The 27,295-nt window shown below is 32.3% G+C and overlaps 1 protein-coding gene across 2 annotated transcripts; it reads left to right on the plus strand.

The window, feature by feature from the left end:
• The first annotated feature begins 1,535 nt into the window (after window positions 1-1,535).
• Window positions 1,536-16,446, plus strand: CycT (Cyclin T). Of its 2 annotated transcripts, none has more exons than XM_075308235.1 (6): window positions 1,536-2,579; window positions 2,674-3,002; window positions 4,371-4,507; window positions 4,591-5,131; window positions 5,196-7,711; window positions 15,533-16,446. In XM_075308235.1, exons 1-6 carry the CDS (start codon window positions 2,386-2,388, stop codon window positions 15,536-15,538), a joined length of 3,723 nt encoding a protein of 1,240 aa, XP_075164350.1. In that variant the 5' UTR covers window positions 1,536-2,385; the 3' UTR covers window positions 15,539-16,446. The 2 variants fall into 2 exon arrangements, with proteins under 2 accessions (XP_075164350.1, XP_075164349.1); XM_075308234.1 differs by lacking the exon at window positions 15,533-16,446 and adding an exon at window positions 8,811-10,185.
• Window positions 16,447-27,295: the final 10,849 nt, after the last annotated feature.

The following is a 27,295-nucleotide window of genomic DNA, read 5'->3' on the forward strand; positions in this document are numbered from 1 at the left end:
CCGACGAGTTTTTGATATCGTATATGATTGTTTTCGACGTACTGGGAAATCTCAGAAGCGCCCCCAAATTCAAAAAATGTTGGCAGGGAAATGGCGATTAGCCTAATTGAAAAAACGTACCAACAAACTATCAAGAACATGCAGAAAGAGGTTGATTTTTACACTTGAATTTAACGAATAATATTAATTTCTCATTGTCCATTTTAACCGTAAACAACGCAATAGTACAATTTTAATGAAATATATTTGGACGCTAATCGCAGTTGCATGTTTTTTGATCAGCCGATACGAAAACGGGACGTAAATTTTTATTTTGTTTTTCTGAATCTTACGAATCATTTACGTTTTGTTAACGTTAAATAATCCAGGAAATTCGAAAAATTAGTCACAATAAATAGCTATTGTGAATCGAAAAACGTCATATTTCCAAAATACAATCCGGCAACACTCGAATTTCACTGTTGAGATGTCCTGGATAGAACACCAGTGCAACGATGTTCTGGACAGCTCATGCAAATGTACATTTAGCATTTTGTTAAAGAAATGAGTACAGAAATTTAGCAATTTTTTATCACAATAGTAAATTGATATCTCATCAGTAAAAGTTTCGGTTTCAAATAAGTCCTGAGAAAAAAATGGGTCCTTAAGACTGTACAAAGTTACGTGGATACAATGGCACTAATCGAACTTTTACGTTACGTCAACATATTACATCGTTTTATTTAATATATCACTAATTAGACCAAAACACACTTTTAATTAGTGTTGTAAATTTTGATTACTTTTGACTACTCGTTACTATTTGTTACTTTTGAATTGAGTACTCGTTACTTTTATAAAAAAAATTAAAAAAATACATTGTGGGCAATTTTTAATATTTTCTTCTTTTTGAAATTTAAAAACAGTATTGAAAATCAGATTACATTATCCAGTTTTATTCCAGTGTTATAAAATGTGGTGGTATATGGGTCTCGGTAAAAAAAGATTTTCACCAATCATTAAAATTTTTAGAGCCAACTTCGTATTCACTATTCGGTATTTTTTCGTCAGGGTATATCTAGATGGCATTGTGTATTACTGATGCTTGCAATTTGCAAACTTTTTAAATCCACCATTGACAGTGGATGCAAATATTTAGCGATCATTTTTATCGTGAGACCCAATGTTGAAATCTTCCATGGGTTTTTTAATAAGCGTGGGCCCTTCTCTGAAAACAATTGGATTGAACCAGCTGAAGTCAACGACGACCTACACCTAATGCAATTTTTTTCAAATGCAAACGTTTTTAAGAAATCAGAAAATTTTTCACTTTCTTCAAAGATGAAGCCATATATCCTTTTCGTGTCATTTTAACTGATAAACGATTTTCGAAAACTTCAATTAATATTTTCCAAGAAGTCGAGAAAAAACTGGCATTGAAGATATTGAGTACTCATTTACTAGTAACGAGTATTCAAAAAATTAGTCAGTAACGAGTACTTGTAATCAAATACTCATTACTTTCCCAACACTACTTTTAACGCCGTTTCAAAGTTTCGGTGGGCTTCATTGTCTGCGTCGGTCTGATACATTTTTTCTGGTGTTAATTTCTATAAATTTTTTGGAAAAATATTGCATTTGTGCATTAATTTGCACATTAAAATCACAATAAATGTGTAACCAAACTTTTGAGAGCAACAACGCCAATTTTTGAACCTCCGATTGCATAATTTCGAGGAGTTTTCGTGGCGATAGTGAAAAGTGATTTTTTTACGAATAAAGAAATATTCCTACATTTTTCGTTGAATCGACGACGTACAAAGTGAGCGTGTGTTTGTGTGCGTGTGTACGTTTCGAAATACCATACTCGTGGTTCTCACATGAAAAAATAAAAAAATCAGGATTTTCCCACTTTTAAAACACCAATATAGCACTAATTTGTGTCGAAAAACTCCGTCAAATTGGTTAAAAGTAATTTGTCATCTATTTTGACAAAGAAAACAAAAACCACATTTCGACTGGCTTTGGACATAATAAAAGTGTATTGAACAAGCAGCGAAGCGTCGACGCCATTCCGATCATTAGCAGAGGCTGAGAGCGACAACAACAACAAACATTAATACCATTGCCATACACCATCATTGACGCCGTCGTCAACGTTTTAGAAAACGACGACCGCCAGCATATCTGTACTTTTCTCCTCTCCCTCCAAACAAAATATTATTACAGAAAAAAGCAACACAAACAAATAAGCTGTAGTGAGAAAAAAAATTGGAAAGTGATGCTCAGTGTTTTAATGCTGACTTTGATTTGTCCCGTGTTTTGTTTGTAGTTCCCCTTCAACACTACTTCATTATTCTCCACACCCACAATACCCCTCTCGCAATAGCTTGGTTGTGATAAATCATGAGTGGAATGCCAAGTCCATCGCCAGTACGTAGCAATCATGGTGACAGGGACAAAGATTCTATGTGGTATTTTACAACGGAGGAGTTGCAGAATTCACCAAGCAGGCGTAATGGCATATCTCCAGATCTGGAATTGTCCTATCGCCAGATGACGGCATATCTCATACAGGAAATGGGCCAAAGGTTGCAAGTGTAAGTTGTCTGCTTCACTTTTTTTTGTTTTCCTTTGTTAACTTCTATTTACTCCCTCACTCTCTACGCCATTTCTTTGTCTAATGGGTCACAGGTCTCAACTTTGCATTAACACTGCCATTGTTTATATGCATCGATTTTATGCATTTCATTCATTCACACATTTTCATCGTAATGGCATAGCTACCGCTAGTCTGTTTCTTGCAGCAAAGGTTGAGGAACAACCACGGAAGTTGGAACATGTCATTAAAGCGGCCAATAAGTGCCTAAATCAGCCGAATACCTCTACGACGGACGCCTATTACATCGAACAAGCTCAAGATTTGGTTTTCAACGAAAATGTTCTCCTCCAGACATTGGGTTTCGATGTGGCCATCGATCATCCACATACACATGTTGTAAAAACTTGTCATTTAGTTAAGGGTAAGTAAATGCATTTACACGAGTAATACAAATGCATGCGTTTGTTGTGTGATTAGCTGAGGCAACATCATGGCTGTGAATTAAATATTCTACAGATGGGAATGTTTTACTGTTTTTTTAATTGGAATTTAAATTGTGATATATCAAAGCAGTTTTGCAAATATTTTCATTTTGCGTTGAAAATATTTGCTATACTTCGGCATCTGATGCTAAAACATCCAAGGGGAATTGCTTCGAGGACATATACTTATAGTGTCGCGCTATAGAGATCTTCTTAACAGCTCTGAAGATGACATTGTGATATCTACAGTGAAGTACTCAAAAGAATAATACGAACGCAGATCCATTGTAATTAACATATGACATTTATAGTACTGTTTCCTCATGTATCCTGGTCATTACTTTCGCATACGGTACCCTATCTATATATTATCTCTTCCTAAATCGATTTGGATATCTAATGAAAACTCATTCAAAGAATATTGCTTTAAAGGCATAGTCACAATTCTGAAGATCTACATATTCAGTGAAATACGCAGTAAAATAATGAGTGCGAACTAATATTCTATAAGAATATATCAAACTCCCCTCGAAATCAATGCTACTATAATGGCCGCTTGAGCCAAAATGTTATGAGCATGCACACCACATTAGGGACATTTTGAATTTGTATGTATATCAATTTATAAAAATTGTGGAGTCTGCTCAAGTTTGAGCTCCAATACCGTTGAGTGCAAATTAAGTCAGATCATGATGTCTAGGAGCTTCAGGTGTGAGTCAATGAATAGCTCCTTGCAGTGAAGTGCAGAAACCTTATTCACGTCATAGACTAACGATTTCAACCTGGCGCTTGACACCTACATTCGCAGCCCAAGACACCGGAACAGCGACTGTAGCTTCGGTGATCTCGTTGAAGTAGCTATAGACGCTGGGCCTTCGGAGGGGCCAAAATAATGAGTTCCTACTTTAAAAGTGGCTACGAATTGCAGTGCATCATTGTACTAGAAGATGAGACACAACTGCTTCGAGTAAAGACATGTTTACTATCACAGCCTCAGAGTTTTTAAATACCTGAATAGTACGATTCCTCTTCTCACGATTATACGATTCCTCTTCTCACTCGATCTGTTGGCGGACCTGGCACAATGTTCAGAGTCACCACACAATGTTTAATATATCCTTAATATGTCTTTCTTTTCAATGATGATACATCCAAGGAACTACGGCAACATATTCGCATTGGAAAAGCGTTCACAACTTTCAATACCCACACTAAGCAAACACCACCAAATTATACTCTTTTTGCAACTTTAAAAAATACTTTACTCTTTTCATACTAATGTTTCTCATGGTATATAATATTTTCAGCTTGCAAGGATTTGGCCCAAACTTCCTATTTTTTGGCATCAAACAGCTTACATTTGACTTCGATGTGCCTGCAATACAAACCGACAGTGGTAGCCTGCTTTTGCATTTATTTGGCTTGCAAATGGTCTCGATGGGAGGTAAATATCAATAAAAAACAACAAAAACCTGGGGACAATTACTAGTAATTGGTCTATGTCCCATTCATCTCTTTATAAACTAGATACCTCAATCAACAGAGGGAAAGCATTGGTTCCATTATGTTGATGAGACGGTGACGATGGATTTGCTGAAAAAACTAACCGATGAGTTTATAGCCATCTACGAGAAAAGTCCTGCTCGTCTTAAGGCCAAATTGAATTCAATTAAAGCTTTGGCTCAAGGAGCTACCAATCGTCAAGGGCAAGTTAAGGAGAAGAAAGCTGATCAGGATTGGCAAGTGGCTGATATGATGAAAATGTATCAGCCAGCAGATTCGTCTGGTTCAGTAACTGGTGGAAGTGGTGGTGGCGGTGGTAGCAGTTCGCAGTCTTCGTCTTCCCAATATGGAGGTCAAGGACCATCTGCAAACGACCAGCAGCAACAAAATGTACCGCCTACAATGTTGCCTCCACCATCGCATCAGCCACCGCAACAAGTGCGAAAATCCGAGATGCACTCATCCTCAAGTCAACATCGCTCCCATCATAGTTCATCATCATCGTCCACGTCATCGTCGTCACACCATCCTCCCAAAATCGGATATTCTTCAGGAGAAGTTTCTGGTAATAATTCAAATCTTTTTATTTTTATCTTGAACAGATTTTAATGTTGCTTCTGCACTTAAAGACCACAAGCTTGGCGGAAATCATAAACAACAACAGCAGCCTCCTTACGGTACTAATATGGTAAATCGGCAGAGGGAACATTCGTCCTCATCCAGCCATAGCCAGTCGATGATGGCTCCATCCTCAAAATCTTCAAGTTCGAGTTCATCATCAAGATCATCAATGGCCAATAATATGCCCAGCCAATCACTGTCGCGGCCCTCTTCACAGGGCCACTCCATGGATGTTAACTATCATAAGTCCAGAGATCGTAGCCTACAAGGCCCTCCCGGTTCCCATAATATGCCTCCACATGGTATGCCCCACAAATTGCCTCAAAAGCAGCAGGATTCTGGACGATCTTTATCTAAAGACCACTCGGGTCGCATGTATTCCGAACAACAAAATAAGCAAAGTAGTAGCAGTGGCAATAAGGCATTTTCTGCTTCATCTTCGTCGTCCTCATCTTCAACACAGTATGGTGGCAATAATCCGCAATTGCCGCCAGTTAGTGGATCCAATCAATCTTCAAATAAGGCAGATGCCATTCATGAAATTCCACGGAATATGATGCATTCATCCAGAGGTTACAATCAACCTCCACCAACGGCACCAACAAACGGTCCTCCAAACAATTTACTCAATTTCCATCAACAACAACAGCAGCAGGGATCACGTCATAGCAGTAGCACTAACACTAACCTTAGCAATAATGGCAGTCTTAAGCATGAACAATCTAAACAGCAACAACAAATTTCCGTCCATATGCAACAACCCAGTCAACCTTCAACTCACAATCACAAACCATTGATGGCACAAGCAGACGCTGGATATCCTGGTTTGACAGCTTCACAGCACGACTTACAACAACAACAGCAGCAGCAGCAGCAGCAATCGCATGCGGCATCCTTGCTAGGCAACAACTATTGTAAAATTGAACCTCTACAGCATTCCGACGACAACTCTTTGTCTCAATTCAATTCAGCTCATAATCAAAATACAGTTACTAAAACGGTTAGTTCTATGTTCAGTCCTGACTGGAATGACAAACTCATGGGTCACCATGAACCGCAACCTTCACAGGCACAACAACAAACATCGAAGCAGCAACATCAATTGCCTTCAAATCTTAATTATAGCAACAATGGTGGTATGACGAATAGCATAAACACCTCGGAAGCCTATAGTGGCTTTAAGTTAACGGGCCTTAAAGAGAGTCCACCTAAAATTAAAACTGAAAGAGACACCCCCTCAAAGAAGGATAAAAGCAGGACACAACAGGATCCTTCCCTTATCACTGGGCGCAGCGGATCTTCTTCATCGACATCGAATCCAAATCAGCCATTGCTTAAGACTTCGCTATCAAATAAACTTGATGGTCATGTGGCGGGCTTTAATGAACTTGCTGGTACAAGTAATGTTGGTAATGCGGCAGGAGGTGGTGGTGTTAAGAGACCCAACGATCAAGTGACAATCAAGTCGGAGGATGATCTAATTTCACGTGATAGTAAAATTCGAAAATTAGATAGTATAGGTGACACAGGCAAACATAATCAGGTGGTTAATGGTATCGAAACCAATCCAGATTTGGTTCGAAATCTCCTAAAGGAAAGTCTTTGTCCACCAAGTGCTTTGCTTAAATCTGAGAGCTCTATTATTACACCAAGTTTACAACCGCCGGCAGAACTATTTGAACCATCCGCCACTACCTCAACTCAAAATCCTTTACATAATACCTCCGCCATTTCAGCCTCGGCCACGAATACTCTCTCGGGTAATTCTGATGTAAGTGCCATGGAAACCGAAGAGCAAGGCACTTCAACAAGTGGAAGCAAATCCGAGAAGAAGAAAAAGAAAGACAAACATAAGCATAAGGAAAAGGACAAAGATAAGTCCAAAGACCGGGAAGAACGAAAGAAGCACAAAAAGGATAAAGATCGCCATAGGGACAAGGACAGGGAACGTGAATCCGAAACGGCGGAGCATGTTAAGATTAAAATATCGAAAGAAAAACTCGAATCCTCCGGAGAACCGATTGGCTTCAAAATTAAAATACCCAAAGACCGAATTATGGGCGATATTAGTGGCCCAGCAGCCACTAGCCATTCATCGATGGAGACAACACATGCCCCACCGGTTCTTAAGATCAAGATATCGAAAGATAAACTTGAAAGCTATAGCAGCGGTTCGGCATCAGATATTTTGGCTGGTCCACCAACACAGGGATACGGTCACAGCAGTAGCCAATCTTCGTATGCACCTTATGTCTCGTCCCACTCAAGTTCAGCGACAACGCACTCCAGTAGTAGTAGTAGTAGCAGTAAGAAAAAAGATCGCGACAAGGATAGGGAACGTGATAAGGATAAAAAACGGCAGCATGAATCATCCTCAAAATCGAATGGAGGTGGCGGAAGCAGTAGTCTGAGTATGACAGCGGTAGGGGTTACCACAAATGGTTCCATTACTGGGGGTACTCATAGCTCGAGTAATAGTGCTGCTGGTGGAACTACAACACAGAAAAGTCATTATCCCAGCAAGGTACAGTAAAATCTGATTATTTTGAATGTTGTTGTCGATGTTCATAATTCGCATCCATACACACACACACGCAATTCTCACACATGTACACACTGGGAATGGTGGGTTGGTGGCAAGGGATCGGTTATTTTTTTATCAATCCTTGACTTCAACAAGAAACATAAAGGTTTTCCCCCCAGTGTGCTGGTGTGTAAAGACGTTTTATTATTATGGCTAAATCAAATACATATGAAATCATTGTTATATTCCATAATTCATATTCATATGCACATCCATACGGCTCATGCAACATACACACACATACAGACCTTATGTACTCCTAATAACAACTATACGCAATTTAGTTTATTTAATTATCATTTATTGTTAGAAAATAATTTCTCCTAAGTTAGAAATGCTATAAACACACACACACACACAACGCATATATTATATAACGAAAATATTTTAAATGTTTCAAACACACACACATATACATATATGCCCAATCCATATACTCATAACTTTAATCAATCATATTTGTTAAGACACGAACATAAGGAAAAAATCAACATGAAATGCAAGCATATTCAAACAAGTTAATCATGAAAATTGAAAAAAAAAAATGAAAATCATAACAATGCATAATCATTTTCATTATCTTTAATTTTAGTTATTCTTGTTTTTTTTTTTTTATTTTTTACATAATAAAGGTGTATATAGTACCCATACTCTTATTACAATATATTGAAAACAAAAAAAAAAAATAACTATGTTATACATTTTGGTGGTTATGGTCTCGGTCTCGGGGTTTCCTGGTTTTGGTCTCTTTAAAAAAACAAAAAAAGCAAAACAAAAATTAATTTTTTGTATAATTAAATGTGCCAGTATCGCATAGTCCTATTTAGCAAAATATCTACCACACAGGACAAATTGTACATAACTCTTCTCTACTTTTTCTTGTTATTAGTAAGCCTATTATCTCTTTAACTTCATATTAGTTATCGTTGTGGTAACATTACAAAAACAAACACTAAAACAATCAATCGAACCTAGTTTCTCATAGATTTTCTGGTATTTTCTCTCCATTCTACGTTGCCCTCAACATATTTTTTTGCAGATGCATCATCAAAGTAGTATGAGCCTTCTATTTGGGGAATCCAATGATGACGATGATGATGACTATTGATGAGATAATTGTTAAGAAACTATTACTTCCTGTTTTAGCTGTTACGTTTACATATATATCCAGAAACATTTTTGTACGCATACATCCTTTATATACAAAAAAAAAAACAATCGTTTCATTTGTTTTTACCTACATACATATAAAGAAAAAAAAATTATCACATAAATTCTGAAGGTGACCATAAACAAAACTACACTTTATTTTGTTCAATGTATGTTTTTTTTTTAATTTTCGAATGGAATATCGATCGAAAAACCTATCATCTTTTTTTACTTTCATATTTTTTTTTTAATTTGAAAAGGCGTTATGTTTGTTTTTATTAAATTAAGACACACAATATTTTACGTCTTGTAATTTAGTGAAATTTGTTTTTTTAATTGCAGCAGATATATATTTTATTAATATTTATTTAGTAATTGAATGAAAAACAAAAATAAAAAATTGATTTGTTTTCTCCGGAACATTTTAAATGTTAATGAAACAAACATATTAAACTAAAACCTATTTGCGTAATTTATTATCTTTGTTTAAGTAGGAAAAATAAAACCGTTTATTGGAAAAATAGAGTGATCAAAACCGGTAGATCGGTGGTTTATCTTTTTACACAAATTGTGTGAATTTTGTCCACTTTTTCGGTGGCCCGGTGTTTTAAGGCCTCGAAAGCCTAGTTTCGAGTTTTGAGATTTCAAAATAAAATTGTCAATTTAATACCAAATGTTATAAAAAGACACTTCCAAATAAATTGAACGTACATATGAATTAATAAACTCGGTTTCTATATTTTCATAAATTATTACATTATTGCTTTTTAGGCTGATTTTTATTACGATATATTCACTTTGTTTCCCCAATTAAACGTTTTTATGATTTTGGGGAAAACGCAGAAAACACTAGCCAACCATAACGTGCGGGTTTTTAAAACGGCGAAAAAACTGACTTTCAAAAAATATGTTTTTGATTACTCTAGTCGCCATTATAAGTGGTCCCTTAACCCTTAAATGCGAACTGTATCTTTTAAGATACAACTAGAAAAAAAATCTTATGATTTTGACCGAATTCTATTAAATCAAGTTTGTTGCACTAACATCATAATGATATTTAAAAAAAAGTTTTTCGGAAACATTTTTTAGTATTTCTGTGTAATCTACAGTCAAAATTGAAAATCAAATGTTGACCAAAAATTAAAAAAAAAAAAACTACAAATTGGAAGTTAAATAATATTTATCAGAGATGAAAGTAATGTAAAAAATTTGTAAAAAAAGCTATATTTGTTTGTAAATAAAAACTTAGTTAAATGTGCACTGTATTTTTTTAAGATTCAACCATTATTTTTTCAAAAAAATAAGTTATTTATTTTTTTTTTTTTTGAAAAAATATGTGATATGCAAATTTTCTTTTTTTACCATTTTGCATATTATATATATATTTTTTGAGAAATCGATGATCCTGTGCATTTAAGGGTTAAACTAATACACAAATTATGTAATGTCCACATTATCAATTAGGGCTTAAGACTTATGACGTACATAAATTGTTGATGATTGAGTTGAAGTTGAAGCGATTAAAAAATAATCCTCTTATTTCGTAACAGTCAACTTAGCCACCTTTTAAAATGTTTTGAAAAATCGATTTTTCCACTTTTGCGATTTCTGAAAATTGGACATAACTTGGTGATGAGTTAGGCCTTCAAGTTGAAATAAATAAAAGATAATCCTCTCCATATTTCACAGAATAAACTTATTTTTGTTTTCAATCACAAAACAATTGATCCAATCAATTTTTCATTGAAATGTCTTCAAACACAGAAATTATAGTATCAATAATCAACGTCCAATTAAAAGCTTAATTGATAAAAATAATTTTTGTTTTGATTGAAAAAATTTTTGGATCATTTAAATTTTTTTCCCAATTCAATTAAATTTTTTATTGGAAACATTTTGATCATATTATTTCTGTGTTCGTAGCTTTGAGTTCATAAACGGGGAATAATCCAATTCCATTTTAGGCTATTTTCAGAAATATCAAAAGTAGAGTAGTTAAAATTCGAAGATTACAACACTACAAGACGTCAACAATTCCAATCGATGAAAAGTCAATTTTCGATTTTGTTTTTTCCCTAACCTCTTCTTGCCCAAGGACTGCAACATCCTCTTTGGAATATGTCTTTTTTTTATACACGGAGTTTAACTCATTGTGAAATAAACCAGAAATTGTGAAACAGTCGAAAAGTCTTATTTGTCTTTGAATTTGTGTACATGTATGTATCGTACTATGGGAGTCATCGTGGTGCAATGGTTAGTAAGCCCGCATTGAAGACAAAGGGTCCTGTGTTCAATCCCAGTTTCGATCGAATACCAAAAAATTCTTCATCTCTCAGTATGCTGGGTGGTGCAATGGTTAGCATGCCCGGGCAGCACTCAGTGATAAGAGAGAAGTTCACCAATGTGGTATCACAATGGACTGAATAGTCTAAGTGAGCCTGATACATCAGGCTACCACTTAACCTAATGTTGGGGGCTAATCACGGCATTCGATATCGAGAACTTTTGATCGAAATCTAAATTTTTCGGATCACGGGAGTCGATATCGAGTTTTTTGATCGACAATTTTTTCGATTGGTAAATTGTAATCGTAAAACATTTTTCATTTGTTTTTTACATTGTTTTCGCCATATAAATATACTAGTTTTAGTTCGAAATGTTGCTAATTTGTAGTAAATTTACATATAATGAACATATTTTGAATATTTAGGACTAATGCAACTCCAATAACAGTTAAACAAAAATTGGTCCTAGCTTGGCAAAGAACCATATATAAAGTGCACATGCTAGATCGATATCCAAGACCGTACCATTCCGTGGCAACATAACGCTTCTGGACCACATTGTAAGAATAGTGGATGAAGGCTTCCACTGGCAAAAAGTTTTAAGACGGCAGACAATTGTAAAGCGATAGAATTGACGTTGACATACCATCAAAAATTATTTTCCATTTGAACGCCTCCTTCGTCAACCGAAATCGTCCATTGAGCTTGCACAAAGGTGACTTTCTAACAGTGCACACCATTTCAAACCCACACTCATAGAAAAAAGTCTGCAAATAACAGCAGTCGATGTCTGCTTTTATATTTTTGTACTTCAGGGCCTAAAGAACAACAAATTATAAAATTTTTAGGTTATAAATTTTTCCCCAAAGCATATTTAAGAACCAAAAGTAATTTTTGGTATATTTTTGCACTGCAATAAACTAACAAGCTCATAAATACGATCAGCAAACATTTTGTTTGCTGTTATGCCTCAATTCGATAAATATTAAGATTTTTAATCAATTGCTATAGAAGTTCATAAAATATTGTTTTAATTATGTTAGGATAGCTCGTAAGTTGATATTTTTATTTGTTTCAGCCAAAATAAAACATGATTTATTGTAGTCGAGCTTAAAAAATACCAGGAAATGTTTGGTATTTCAGCAAACAGTAACTGCTGTCCCTTTTTCAGCAGACTTTCTGCTGTTTTAGCAGACTTTTCTGCTGTCCCTACTAACAAATTTCTTTGGGTGCATGTACTTACACCAATAACAATGTGCACTTTTATTCCTTATTTGTCGCCGAATTATTTTATATTCATCTCATCCTCCAATTAGGAAGGAATTCGGAGAAATGTAAAAAGAGATATAGGTCCATAAGATATAGTGCAATACAATTTACTTTTTACTTTGAAATCTTCAAAAACATAAATATGTATTTCTATATTCTATTTTGTGCCGCTAACTTAATTTTGTTATTTCATTTTGTTCTGCTTCGTTTCTTTTTGCTGTTGGCAATGCTAGAGAAATTGCATAAAATTTCGATTGAATGCCGTGATCCAAACTTTTAATCGTATCTACAATTTCTCCGATACAATTATGAATTCGATATCGAATACCGTGATTAGCCCCCTGGTAGCATTTCAGAGTGATTTCACGGTAATGTGAACTGTTGGAACATGGCTATAAAAAGCTGGTCCCTCGCGGTTCTTTTGTGATAAGAGAGAAGTTCACCACAATGGTGGTTTGAATAGCCTAAGTGAGTGTGAAATAACGGATTGCCACTATGCCACGCTTTTTATAGAAAACTATACAAAAAAAAAACTATTGTATCCGTCCACCATACCAGATTTGAATTTTATATTAAAGACTCGGAACATATGGGATAATAACTAATATATTCTTCCTATCAACACATCTTCATGTTGTACACATTATGTTCAGATGGTTTATATGTCCTTAATGTCTTTGCGGCTATTGGAACCAACACCTGAAGTATGTAATGTAGATCCATCCTTGCCTTGCTAACTCATCCGCTTTGCCGTTCCCTGACATGTTCCTGGGAACGGGCGGCCATATTAAGTGAATAGTAAACTATTCACTCATCTCCTTTTATGATGTCGTGGCAATAGTGTATTTTAATTCGTAGAATAGGAGAACTTTTCGAATTAAGTACATATTCTCAGCTTAAAAGTCGACTAGTACATTTTTGTCATCATCAACAAACGTAAATCGTTTAGGTTTAAATTTTTTCTATATTCCACCCCTCTAATAAAATTTGCCAATATTTAGATTTGCTGTTAATTTGAGAAAATGTGAAATTTATTAAACTCATAAAAAAAAGTCTGCTAAAAACAGCAGTCGATGTCTGCTGTAATATTTTTGTACTTCAGGGCCTAGTGAACAACAATTTATAAAATTTTTTGGTTATAAATTTTTCCCCAAAGCATATTTAAGAACCAAAAATAGTTTTTGGTATGTTTTTGCACTGTAATATACCTACAAGCTCCTAAATACGATCAGCAAACATTTTATTTGCTGTTATGTCTCAATTCGATAAATATTCAGATTTTTGGTCAAATACTATAGATATTCATAAAATATTGTTTTAATTATGTTAGAATAGCTCCTAAGTTGACATGTTTATTTGTTTTAGCCAAAATAAAACATATTAAAAATGCTTAAAAAATAGCAGGAAATGTTTGCTATTTCAGCAAACAGTGACTGCTGTCCCTTTTTCAGCAGACTTTCTGCTGTTTTAGCAGACTTTTCTGCTGTCCCTACTAACAAATTTCTTTGGGTGTAGAAAAGGGAATCAATCACAGTCTGCTAATTTTCCATCTCGATTACACAAAAACATGTTTTAGTTTGGCAGCAAACTAACTGAACTACACCCAAAGAAATTTGTTAGTAGAAAGAGCAGAAAAGTCTGATAAAACAGCAAAAAGTCTGCCGAAAGCGAAAAGGGAAAGCAGTCACTATTTGCTGGAATAGCAAATATTGTCTGCTATTTCTTTAAGCTCGATTACACTTACCAAACTAAAAGTTTGGCTGAAATAAAAATGTCAACTTAGGGCCTATCATGACACAATTAAAACAATATTTTATGAATATCTAAAGTATTTGCCCAAAACATCTGAATATTTATCAAATTGAGGCATAACAGCAAACAAAATGTTTGCTAATCGCATTTAGGAGCTTGTAAGTATTATTGCAGTGCAAAAATATATCAAAAAATACTTTTGGTTTTTAAATATGCTTTGGGGCGAAATTTCTAACCTACAAATTTTATAATTTGTTGTTCGTTAGACCCTGAAGTACAAAAATATAACAGCAGACATCGACTAATGTTTTTAGCAGACATTTTTCTATGAGTGTAGGACTTATTGTAACACAATTTTACATAAAAACAGGATGTGATGAATGTCTTAACACTTCTTAAATTAAAGCATATTATCTTAAAATGTTTGCTGAAAGAAAATTAAAAAAAAAAACCTTTTGTGTTTTTGATTATTTAAAATGCTTTGGGTAACAATTTAAAACCTAAAAATTTTAGGAATTGTTTTTCGCTAGGCTAGAAGCACAAAAATATCATATCAGACACCCGCTGCGGACTTTTTTGCTAATCGCATTTAGGAGCTTGTAAGTATATTACAATGCAAAAATATACCAAAAACTACTTTTGGTTCTTAAATATGCTTTGGGGGGAAAATTTCTAACCTAAAAATTTTATAATTTGTTGTTCGTTAGACCCTGAAGTACAAAAATATAACAGCAGACATCGACTGCTGTTTTAGCAGACATTTTTCTATGAGTGTAGGAGCTATTGTAACAAAATTTTACATAAAAACAGGATGTGATGAATGTCTTAACATTTCTTAAATTAAAGCATATTATCTTAAAATGTTTGCTGAAAGAAAATTAAAAAAACCTTTTGTTTTCTTTTTTTTTGATTATTTAAAATGCTTTGGGTAACAATTTGAAACCTAAAAATTTTAGGAATTGTTTTTCGCTAGGCTAGAAGCACAAAAATATCATAGCAGACACCCGCTGCGGAACTTGTTCAATCGAGTTTACAAACAAATTCTGCCATTTTAGCAAACAGTTTTACTGATTTTTCTTCTGCGGATCGTTTAGTATTATTTTCGAATTTTAATAATTATCAAGAGCACGCAATGTGCTGTGGCCCCTTTTATACTATTTTGTTATACAATTTGTTTTTATTGTATTTATAAAAATCCATGTGCTATACTGTAATTTTTATGAAGTCCAAGTTCAGTAAATTTATTAAAACCAAGCCACTACTTTTTTTATATCTAACTGTTTTTTCTCACTTAATGTATTTGCAGTTTTGAAAGGATTTAAACTTTAGAGTACTTTCGAAACACTAAAGCACCGATGAACCAAATAAATTGCCAGAGATATGCATAAGCGACGATTTATATTTTGTATTTCTATAAGCTACAAAATCGTGTTGAAAACAAAACTAAAATGAAAAACAAAAGCTACACAACAACCGTATTTTAAATAAATTTCTACATGCTACTACTACTAAATTGTTAAACATTAAAAATTACAATAACAAACATATATGCTTACACATTAATAAGAAATTGAAGAAAAAAAAAGAACAAAATTCTAAAGACAACAAAAAATAAAAACAAAACAATGTTGATGAATGTATTCTATTTGTTGAAAAAAGCAAAAACAGTTAATGTTATTACAAAAAAAAGATTTTTTTTTATTCAAACAAACACACTTAATCTAATGATTATAAAACATATACAACGTATAAATATAGAATTGAATATGATGCAAATATTTCTCCAATGTCACATTGCAAAATGTAATTACTAAGAAAAGGAAACAAAATAAAATTCCATTCTCAAAGAAAGTAAAAACAAACAAAAAAACAAAAACAGAAATCATAATTTTAATGCTTAGTATGCATATGCAAAATTAAAAGAAACCCCAACAATTTTGTAATATTCTTCAATATAAATCATCAAGCAAGCAAATAAGAGCTGTCCTAAATGACAGTCTAAATTCAAGAGTTGGTATAACTTAATCCAATCCAAGGAAATCCTCCCATATAAACAGATCCTTCAGATCTTTATTATCCATGAACAAAAATGGATAAACTAAATAGAAAAGGAAAACTATAGAAGGTCTCACCTTCATTTTCATAATGAATAAAGCCAACAACATTGAAATAAAATGTTTAAACATTTAATAAATCATAAAAAGTATGTAATGCATTAAATCTTAAGTTAAATTTAATTTAAACAACACTATTGAATTAGAACAAAAATTTTCATAAACCACATCTGTGGTCTTGTAATTATAGGGCAATACCAAAATTTATATAAAAACAAAAAAAAAAAAACAATTTTATATTTAAACCTAAAGAATGTGGGAATATAAATACATACATTTTTATTTACCATTGAATTTTTTTTGGTTTGTGATGGAATTTTATTTCCAGATCCAGCGTGAGCGACATTAAAATTCTGTCTTACCATTCGCACAAACACTAAAGATTAATTTATTTCTGCAATGTATAAGCGTCTGTTAAAGGACATCTAAGCAGAAGCAATTTTACAAATCTGCAGTAGGTAAGATGTCTCTTTTTCAGGTAAGATGTCCTGATTTATTGCGTTCTTACATTATTCAGATTTACCAAACAAGAAACAGCCTATCCAACTGATGATCTTGGGCAAAGGCACAACTTCAAAAGCACTTCCAGAAGATGCACTCCCAATGATGTTCCTTATTTTAACTTCCCAGGACGTTCTTTTAATTCAATTTTTTTTAACATGTTTTTTTTTCATACTTTTAATGTGTAATTTGTACTTTTTTGTTTCAAATAGGTTGCAAACTGAGCAAGAATTCATAAAATGGTACAAATCATTTAAATTTTGTCGAAAAAATGCTAAATCCAATCTGAAAAATTGTGAATTTTTGACAATATTTGAGGTCAAACGTTTCCGAGAAGCGTTAGATTCCATTAAAAATTATAAAAAATTACAAAAATTATTTATTTGACAAAATATCACAGAATTTTTTAATTATCCAAATTTTTTTTAACAATATAAACATCCAAAACATTGAATTCGGATCACAACTAAAGAAGCGATGCAAATTCAGTGCAACGGCTGTTGAAACGGAGGACTTCCGTCCTATGACAAACCCATGTTAAATTCATCGCTTCTGGGCCAATTTTGCACCACTTCCGGATCCAAAAAGAACATTTTCACTACTTCTTTGGCAACGCTTTTTTTTTTTGCTGGGCTAGTAACAAAAAAATGTAGGCTCTCGTTTAATGGTAGATTTTTTACTGTTTGGTAGATTGGTAGAATTCTTGATGTTTTGGTAGATTTTGCAAAATATTCCTCCCCAACTAAGAGGAACTTCAATTTTCCATAGAAATAAAATTTTGACAAAATTTTCTATAGAAATAAAATTTTCTATGGAAAAATTTTGACTTTTTTATTGTAATAAAATTTTGACAACATTTTCTATAGAAATAATATTTTTACAATTTTTTTATAGAAATAAAATGTTGACGAAATTTTCTATAGGAATAACATTTTGACTAAATTTTCTATAGGAATAAAATTTTGATAAAAATTTCTATAGAAATAAAATCTGGACAAAATTTTCTATAGAAATAAAATGTTGACAAAATTTTCTATAGAAATAAAATTTTGACAAAAATGTCAATAGAAATAAAATGTTGACAAAATTTTCTATAGAAAGAAAATTTTGACAAAATTTTCTATGGAAATAAAATTTTGACAAAATTTTCTTTCTATAGAAAATTTTGTGAAAATTTTCTATGGAAATAAAATTTTGAGTAAGAATTCATAAAATGGTACAAATCAATTAAATTTTGTCGAAAAAATGCGTTTCCGAGAATCGTTAGATTCCATTAAAAATTATAAAAAATTACAAAAATTATTTATTTTACAAAATATCACAGAATTTTTTAATTATCCAAATTTTTTAACAATATAAACATCCAAAATATTGAATTCGGATCACAACTAAAGAAGCGATGCAAATTCAGTGCAACGGCTGTTGAAATGGAGGACTTCCGTCCTATGACAAACCCATGTTAAATTCATTCACTTCCGGATCCAAAAAAACATTTTCACTACTTTTTTGGCAACGCTTCTTTTGCTGGGCTAGTAACAAAAAAATTTAGGCTCTCGTTTAATGGTAGATTTTTTACTGTTTGGTGAGGAATATTTTGTAAAATTTTCCTAAACATCAAGAATTCTACCAATCTACCAACACTGAAAAAAATATTATCGTGAGGTCAAAGATTTCATGTCTTTAAAATACGAATTTTGCTTAGCATAGAAGACGCATTTCTCTAATATAAAGTTTTTTTTCCTTGTCCAAAAACCGATAAACTTTTCAATGAAGTCGTATTGTCCTTATAATTAAGTGATTTGACTTAAAAATGCGTATCATAGTATGAAAGAAAAAATGTTTGGAACAAGGTCAACTTGACTTTAATAATTCAGAAAAATTCTTTAAATTGGTAGAATTCTTGATGTTTTGGTAGATTTTGCAAAATATTCCTCCCCAACTAAGAGGAACTTCAATATTCCATAGAAATAAAATTTTGGCATAATTTTCTATAGAAATAAAATTTTCTATGGAAAAAAATTTGACTTTTTTATTGTAATACAATTTTGACAACATTTTCTATAGAAATAATATTTTTACAATTTTTTTTATAGAAATAAAATGTTGACGAAATTTTCTATAGGAATAAAATATTGACTAAATTTTCTATAGGAATAAAATTTTGACAAAAAATTCTATAGAAATAAAATCTGGACAAAATTTTCTATAGAAATAAAATATGGACAAAAATTTCTAAAGAAATAAAATTTTGATAAAATTTTTGTTTTTGTGATAAAATTGACAAAAATGTCTATAAAAATAAAATGTTGACAAAATTTTCTATGGAAAAAAATCTGGACAACATTTTTTTTGGGTGTAAAATTTTGGCAAAATGTTCTATAGAAATAAAATTTTGACAAAATTTTATATGGAAAAAAAATTTGACAAAATTTTCTATAGTAAAAAAATTTTGACAAAATTTTCTATAGAAGTAAAATTTTGACAAAAATTTCAACAGAAATTCTGACAAAATTTTCTATGGAAATAAAATTTTGACAAAATTTTCTATAGAAATAAAATTTTGACAAAATTTTCTATAGAAATAAAATTTTGACAAAATTTTCTATAGAAATAAAATGTTGACAAAATTTTCTATAGAAATAAAATTTTGACAAAATTTTCTATAGAAATAAAATTTTGACAAAATTTTTTTATAGAAATAAAATTTTGACGAAATTTTCTATAGGAATAAAATGTTGACTAAAGTTTCTATAGGAATAAAATTTTGACAAACTTTTCTATGGAAAAAAATTTTACATTTTTTTGTGTCAAAATTTTGACAAAATTTTCTATAGAAATAAAATGTTGACAAAATTTTCTATAGAAAAAAATTTTGACAAAATTTTCTACAGAAATAAAATTTTGACAAAATTTTCTATGGAAAAAAAATTTTACAAAATTTTCTATAGAAATAAAATTTTGACAAAATTTTCTATGAAAAAAAATTTTAACAACAGTTTTGTTTTTGTGATAAAATTTTGACAAAATTTTCTATAGAAAGAAAACTTTGACAAAATTTTCTATGGAAATAAAATTTTGACAAAATTTTCTATAGAAATAAAATTTTGACAAAAATTTCAATAGAAATAAAATGTTGACAAAATTTTCTATAGAATGAAAGTTTTGAAAAAATTTTCTATGGAAATAAAATTTTGAAAACATTTGTTAAGCTACACTTGTAGTTTAGTCAATGCATGGCTTTAAGCTGAGATCAAAAACAACAATAACGATTGAAGAGAAGCCAACAATAACAAACAAAACGAAATAAAATTTTGACAAAATTTTCTATAGAAATAAAATTTTGACAAAATTTTCTATAGAAATAAAATTTTGACAAAATTTTCTATGGAAAAAAAATTTTGAAAAAATTTTCTATAGAAATAAAATTTTGACAAAATTTTCTATAGAAAAAAAATTTTGACAAAAATTTCTATAGAAATAAAATTTTGACGAAATTTTCTATAGGAATAAAATTTTGACTAAATTTTCTATAGGAATAAAATTTTGACAAAATTTTCTATAGAAATATGATGTTGACAAAATTTTCTATGGAAATAAAATTTTAACAAAAATTCCTATAGGAATAAAATTTTGACAAAAATTTCAATAGAAATAGAATGTTGACAAAAATTTCAATAGAAAGAAAATTTTGACATTTTCTATGGAAATAAAATTTTGACAAAATTTTCTTTAGAAATAAAATTTTGACAAAAATTTCAATATAAATAAAATGTTGACAAAATGTTCTATAGAAAAAAAAATTGACAAAATTTTCTACAGAAATAAAATTTTGACAAAATTTTCTATAGAAATAAAATTTTGACAAAATTTTCTATAGAAATAAAATTTAGACAAAATTTTCTTCAGAAATAAAATTTTGACAAAATTTTCTATGAAAATAAAATTTTGACAAAATTTTCTATAGAAATAAAATTTTGACAAAATTTTCTATAGAAATAAAATTTTGACAAAATTTTCTATAGAAATAAAATTTTGACACAATTTTCTATAGAAATAAAATGTTGACAAAATTTTCTATAGAATTTAAATTTTGACAAAATTTTCTATAGAAATAAAATTTTGACAAAATTTTCTATGGAAATAAAATTTTGACAAAATTTTCTATAGAAATAAAATGTTAACAAAATTTTCTATAGAATTTAAATTTTGACAAAATTTTCTATAGAAAATAAAATTGTGAGGAATAATAAAATCTTTATATTTGTTATATTTAGTATTAAACCAGTATCCTCTGTGTGCACTTTGGGCTTAGAAGACTATACTATTTTTTTTTTAGATTAAATTCAATATTTTTATATTCCCACATTCTTATGGTACGTTCACACTGGACAAATATTTGATAGAAATAAAACAAATAATCAATATCACAGTCACAGTCAAGCCAACCAAATTGTATTAATTCATAATAAATATATATGATCTTAAAAATTAGAATATTTTCCAAAAGGATTGGCATTTCTCCTGGAAAAAACTTGATATTTATTTTAATCAAATATTTGCCCAGTGTGGGGTGCTATACCCTTAGGCTTAACAAAAATTATCATCAACTACACAAACCATCCACTGCAAAATACAGTAAAAAAATCGTTAAAACTCCTAGAGAATGTTGGTCATGTTTTAATCCAAAAAATGGCCGAAACCCATTACCATCTGAGAATATTCAAGAAAATCTTAAATATGACTGCTTCTTAGTAAACGTTCTGTTAAGTTTATTTAATTGGTTGCAATTTTTTTTTCATAAAAGAATATGATATATTTATTTTTTATCTATAATAACTATATGAATGCCTTATTAAATGGATTTGGGATATGATTATGCTAAATACCTTCCAAATTCGTTTAATGTTAATAGAACAACGCATGTCGTTAAACAAATAAAAGTATGAATTTAGTTTTATGTTCATATCTTTAATCGAAGCTTTTAATTTTAATTGTTAATCTTTTATATATGCTGTTTATAATTTTTTTTTGTACAATTTAAAACAAAAACTAATGTTAAATAAAAACGATAACTATTTTGTGGCAATGAAAATAAATGAAAATCCAAAGTAATATTTTTTTTTGTATATACCATCTATCTGAACATTAATTTAAAGAATACAACAAAAATATATATGGAGAAATACATATTTCACCGAATTATTCCTAAACGATTGAATTAAAAGTAATTATCTTACGTACGATATGAAAAACAAAATAATACAATTGGAAGCAACAACAAAAGAACTAAATAATAATAATAAAAATACTAGATGTAAGAAATCAATAAATGAAAAATAAAACAAACTGAAAAGAAAATACTTGTGTTTTTATTTCCTTAATATCAAATTTGAAGTGAGGTTTAAGCAAGTGCGATGCTGATGGTGTTGGCCGACGGTGTTCGTGTACGGGGTAGCGATGGTGTCGGTCCAACTGGTGTTCGTGATGGTGTCGTGTCGGTTTCTGTAAAGAGAAGAGGGACAGGAAAGGGTTCAGCTATACTAGCACTTGAGTGGTGCGAACGAATCGCGTTAGGTGGATGCTAGTATAGCCTGGGGGAGAAAGATGGGATGGGAGGAGGTGGTGGGGAGTGGTGATTAATTACAAAGATAGGATGCTAACGAATCACGTAATCTATAGTCGGGATGCGAACGAATCGCGTTAAGATGAATCGGGTGCTGCTGTCGGAATTTCGGCTGCGGTCGGTGCCACTCGCTTTACTACTCGTCAAGCTTCGTTGATTCATGACATCGTCCCCCCAAACCCACATTCTTAAGTCGGTAGTGACCGCAACCAACTGGGAATTCTCAACAAATAAGTTATTAAAGTTGAGCGGTGGAAGTAACATCCCTTCAGTATCACTCGTACCTTATCCAAGTAATGATAGCAATACGTATACATACAGTAACACAGAGCACGTAAGTAGGTACAGTGCATTATGGGGCAAATGATCAGATTCTGCGGCAAAATGTCAGTTTTTGGTAGTTTAAATTGGAAAAACTGATAACGTCATTCTGGTTCAGACATTCTAGTAGCTCAAAATAGAAAATATTAGAAACATATGGCAACTCATTGCTTTTCAAACAAGCTAGCAAAGTTGGCTGTTTTTAGATAGTTTACATTTTGAATCGCTAGTCAAAAAACATATTGTAGAAAATTGGCTGTAAAAAATAAACTAATAAGCGAATCTACATTGTGTAAAACGAAAATAGTACTACAGGTACGTAAAATAATATAAAAATATTAATAATTCGTTTGTGTTTTTGTGCGAAAAGAAATGTGTTGGGTTAAAGTTGTAAGTTTTTATTTTATAATTTTCATATAATGTTTGTGTTTCGTGGAAAGGTACTATCTGTATTCACGTGTATTCACCGACATTTTGGTATGGGAAAAAAGGTTATTGTGTGTACTTTCATGTGGTTTTAAGTTTAATTCCGGCAGCATGCGGCTTATAATGAAAAAATTCAAAAGATTCAAAAAAAATTCAGTGTTTCTAAAAATAAACAAATAACATTTCGACTGCAAAAAGGTCGGAATTCCTTTGGTGTCGTAAAGGGTGATACGGTCAAAATTTGGTCAAGGGGAAACGCGTGTAAATCGGTGAAATCGTTTATTTAAAAAATCAAATTAAATTTCTTTTTCAAGTTCAATTAGTATAAAATTCAGGAAAAATATTCAGTTAGGCTTTCGCTTTTCCAAATCCGAATTGCCGGGCCTCACGCTTGACACCTGCCATCAGATTTTGTACAGCCACCTTGTCCACCTTCTTCGCCGCAGAAAGCCAGTTTGCCTTGAACTGCTGCTCGTCCTTAGCAGTTTTTTTGGTCTTCTTTAGGTTCCGCTTGACAATAGCCCAGTATTTCTCAATTGGGCGGAGCTCTGGCGTGTTGGGAGGGTTCTTGTCCTTGGGAACCACCTGCACGTTGTTGGCGGCGTACCACTCCATGGCCTTTTTACCGTAATGGCAAGATGCCAAATCCGGCCAAAACAGTACGGAACAACCGTGTTTCTTCAAGAAAGGCAGCAGACGTTTATTCAAACACTCTTTCACGTAAATTTCTTGGTTGACAGTCCCGGAAGCTATGAAAATGCTGCTTTTCAAGCCACAGGTAGAGATGGCTTGCCAAACCAGATATTTCTTTGCGAACTTTGACAGTTTTATGTGCTTGAAAATATCAGCTACCTTTCCCCTTCCTTTTGCCGTATAAAACTCCTGTCCCGGAAGCTGCTTGTAGTCGGCTTTGACGTAGGTTTCGTCGTCCATTACCACGCAGTCAAACTTCGTCAGCATCGTCGTGTACAGCCTCCGGGATCGCGCTTTGGCCGTCGTATTTTGTTTATCATCGCGATTTGGAGTCACTACCTTCTTGTAAGTCGATAGTCTGGCTCGTTTTTTGGCTCGATGCACGGTTGTAGACGATACACCCAGCTTATTTGCGGCATCTCGGAGAGAGGTTAGGGTTTCGCTTGAAACTACCGGCAACTCTCTTTGTCGTCTCAGCGGCTTCCGGTTTTCGATTTCCCCCCGATCCAGATTTCCTGGCTGTCGACAAACGTTCCCCAAACACTTTAATTACATTTGTAACGGTTGATTTGGCAACTTTTAGCGATTTTGCCAGCTTTGCGTCCGAGTAGCTCGAATTTTCGCGATGCGCGAGCAATATTTTGATACGCTGCTCTTCTTGCTTGGACGGCATTTTGACAACTGAAGAGTGAATTCCAAAATCAAAATAGGAGCAACATTCTACACACACACACACCTTCAAAATGAGGGGTGTTCAGGTTTTTTAAATGCAAAATAGAAAGAAATACGTCAAGTTTATATTGACCAAATTTTGACCGTATCATCCTTTATTCCAAATTTTCAAGGAATGCAAAGTAAGCTTGCATGGTATCAATAATTAAGAAAACATGAAATATTTTCGCTAGAGCCAAATAAAAATGACACAAATTAAGGTGAAACTCTGGCCTCTGGGACGAATAAAGTGCATATAAGGTGAACGATTTATATGAAAGCTATATATAAATCTGAATCGATTTCCAAATTTGGTATGTATTGTTAGAATGTTAATTCCTGTGCAAAATTTTACGCAAATCGGAGTAAAACTTTGGTCTCTGTGGTCACATTTGTGTAAATCGAACGAAGTATATATATGGGAGATATATCTAAATCTGAACCGATATCAACCAAATTTAGCACACTTGCAAATACTATCAATTTTACCCTTTGTGCAAAATTTGAAGAAAATTGGGGAGAAACTATAGCTTCTTGGGTCTTATATATAACCTCAGTAATGCTGGTGACATTTCTGAGGGTTTCAAAGCTTCTCTAAGTGGTTTCACTGCAATGTGGAACGCCATTCGGACTCGGCTATAAAAAGGAGGTCCCTTGTCATTGAGCTTAACATGGAATCGGGCAGCACTCAGTGATAAGAGAGAAGTTCACCAATGTGGTATCACAATGGACTGAATAATCTAAGTGAGCCTGATACATCCGGATGCCACCTAACTTAGGTCATATATGTACGTATCGGGCGTAAGATATATATGGGAGCTATATCTAAATCTTAACTGATTTCCACCAAAAGCAATAGGGCTCTATCCTGACCCAATACACAAACGTGTGCAAAATTTAAAGTCAATTGGTCTAAAATTGCGACCTAGACATTGAATACAAAACCACAGTCTAGTGCAGTGTATAAATATTTAAGGTTTCAGTGGGCGGATCGATCTGAAAATTTCTATGAGCTCTTCTGATGTTATGCACAACATGTGTGCCAAATTTTAAACCGATAAGTGCATTTTTGTAGTTTTTGCCTCAAAACTCGGTCCCATAGTGCAGTGGTATGAAGGTAAACAAGGGGGGTAATCAAATTAAATTAAAACAATATGTAAGAGCAATTGGCTCGTTACCATATTTTGGGTAATATTTTATAATCGAAACATTTTACAAGCCCCTTTTTTAGATATGACCACCACGGAGATCATAATTTACACTTTAGTTTAAATATTTTTTTAATTAAACGGACCAGCGGTATTTGTTAGCTATTTGTTTGTTGTTTCAATTAACGTATGGTTGTTGATGCAATTAATATTGACTGATTTCCCTTTTTCAGCAGACAAGACTTAGCGTTTTAACAAAAATTTCGCCGTAAAAAATATTCACAATCACAATATTTTGCTTTCTGAGTGTAATATTCATATCGCAAAAATACACTTGGCGACGAATTTAACGTTATATACAAAATGACGTAGAAATGTACAAATAAAATAGCCGCCTTACACCATGGCATAACACCATGACATCTTATAATTGTTGACTTTGTGAATCTGTATTATGAATGGGATATCCCCACTTAAACGTAATTATGAATGGTGGTCCCACCACCAACTGGTGTTTTTTTGTATTTTCACTTGACATTTTTTCACATGGTGATTTAAGAAGAATTTAGCATCTGATTCATTACAAATTTACATATATTTTTTTCACAGTACTTATAAAGGAAAACATTAAATGTGAAGTACATTGGCGTGAGGCTAAATTTAAATGAAAGAAATAATCACTACACAACACAACCATTGTCAATATTCAAAGGTATTCAAAGGTAGAAACCGCCAATACCAGATGTTTGTTTCCAATACCACCTTTCATAAATGTTAACAAGCGTAGTGAGATATGTAGATAAATTTATAACAAAAGTATGATCGTTATTTAGCTTGAAAAGAAAAAAAAAACAACAAAGTGGTGTAAAACAAGTTGGTCAATCATTGCACATTCCGGATGTGAAAAGTGAAATGCGTAAAGTTTATTCGCATGCGTGTGTGTGTATGGGTATCGCTATGTTTTTTAATTGATATTGACTTTGTGGGTTTTAGAATGAAATGTGAATTGTACATTATTAATTGAAATGTAAAAACATAAAAACGCAATACACAATTTAGTTGGAAATAATATGAGTATAAGATTTCTGGCGGGACAGATACGGAGTCCCTTAGAGCTATGTTGGATGTATTGCTTTTAGACATATTGGCCAAACAACTTTAATATAAGGTTTAATTATAAGATTTATATGTTAGGTTATGGTATGTTATGTTAGTCTATAATAATAGAAAACTATTTTAGTCAAAATTTTCTAAAATATAGCTATATTTTCTTTCATGGTGGGTTCACTTTTTTGTGGGTGTGGCGTAAATCGAGAGCACTTTTGATTTAAAGCATTCACGGAGCCTTTATTTTAGAGGCAATACACATACGATTAGGTCTTATAAAATAATCCCTTTTTTTAAGACAACTTCCTTCTTTATAAAAAAAACAAGTGAGGAAAGTCTAAAGTCGGGCGGGGCCGACTATATTATACCCTGCACCACTTTGTAGATCTAAATTTTTGATACAATATCACATCCGTTAAAAGTGT

This window comes from Haematobia irritans, chromosome 4 (genome assembly GCF_050003625.1).
Source record: "Haematobia irritans isolate KBUSLIRL chromosome 4, ASM5000362v1, whole genome shotgun sequence".
NCBI lineage: Eukaryota > Metazoa > Arthropoda > Insecta > Diptera > Muscidae > Haematobia > Haematobia irritans.